At 58.0% G+C, this 951-nt stretch overlaps 1 protein-coding gene across 1 annotated transcript in view; it reads left to right on the top strand.

Moving 5' to 3' along the window:
• The window catches only part of EIF4G3 (eukaryotic translation initiation factor 4 gamma, 3), a gene marked incomplete at its 5' end in the record, with an annotated part of 22,773 nt that overhangs the window by 1,211 nt on the left and 20,611 nt on the right, over positions 1–951 (top strand). The window contains one exon of the mRNA XM_010161853.1: positions 151–348. Within this exon, the coding sequence (XP_010160155.1) occupies positions 151–348 (198 nt within the window). The remainder of the gene's footprint in view (positions 1–150; positions 349–951) is intronic.

The following is a 951-nucleotide window of genomic DNA, read 5'->3' as shown; positions in this document are numbered from 1 at the left end:
TCTTCCGCAGCCTCAGCTGAGGTGGGACTGGAGCTGGACTCCGCCCAAAGGTCTGTCTTCCTGAAAGGGCCTAGAGGCCGTCGCTCCTTTCAGTCACACCCCAGCGCCTTCCTGAAAGTCGTTTGTGCCTAAACTTCCCGTTTGCCTTAGGAGCTGTTCCGCAAGGTACGAAGCATCTTGAACAAGCTGACGCCCCAGATGTTCAATCAGCTGATGAAGCAGGTGACAGACCTGACGGTAGACACGGAGGAGAGGCTGAAAGGAGTCATCGACCTGGTCTTCGAGAAGGCCATCGATGAGCCCAGCTTCTCGGTGGCCTACGCCAACATGTGCAGGTGTCTCGTGACGGTAAGAGCCGCCGAAGTCGGGAGGGACGTTCCTCTGAGCGGGCAAACGGCCTGTTAGCCCGTGAACTGATCAGCAGGACTGTAAACCTGGCGAGAGCAGAGGCAGGTGTGTTTCTGCACGTAAACGGAAAGGGTTTACGTGAGGATTTATTTCTTCTTGTGTGTTGACCGGCCGTGCCCGCGGCCGCAAAGGGCTTTGCTGCGCTCTGCCCGGTCGCAAGGTCCAGCGCTTGGGGAGTGCCCGAGGTGCCCAGCCAGGCTTGGGACAGCTCGTTTTCAGATGGTGAATCTGGGACAAAATAGCCCCCTGCTCCCCCTGAGCCGTCGTGACGTGCAGCAGAGGGGCACGGCTCCGGCATCTCCAGCGCGGGACAAGAGTGTTTTCCAGCTGTGTCTTTTTTAGAGGATTCCCCGGTTGGAAACGTAACCTGCCTCCGGGCAGAGGTGGCATCAGCCAAGTTTTGAGTGTGACTTTGCCTCTGTGAGATGTAAAACTCCGCTGGAAATGGTGATGTGATGCTTAACTGCCACAGCCCTGCGGGCCTGTGTGGCTGAACACGACGTGCCTGCTGAAACGTGACGGGTGGCTCCCGGCTTGTCTCCA

The sequence above is a fragment of the Eurypyga helias genome, unplaced genomic scaffold, assembly GCF_000690775.1.
Source record: "Eurypyga helias isolate BGI_N326 unplaced genomic scaffold, ASM69077v1 scaffold4632, whole genome shotgun sequence".
Classification (NCBI taxonomy): Eukaryota; Metazoa; Chordata; class Aves; order Eurypygiformes; family Eurypygidae; genus Eurypyga; species Eurypyga helias.
The sequence above is the reverse complement of the archived record's forward strand: the minus strand, read 5'-3'. Positions and strand labels throughout refer to the sequence as shown.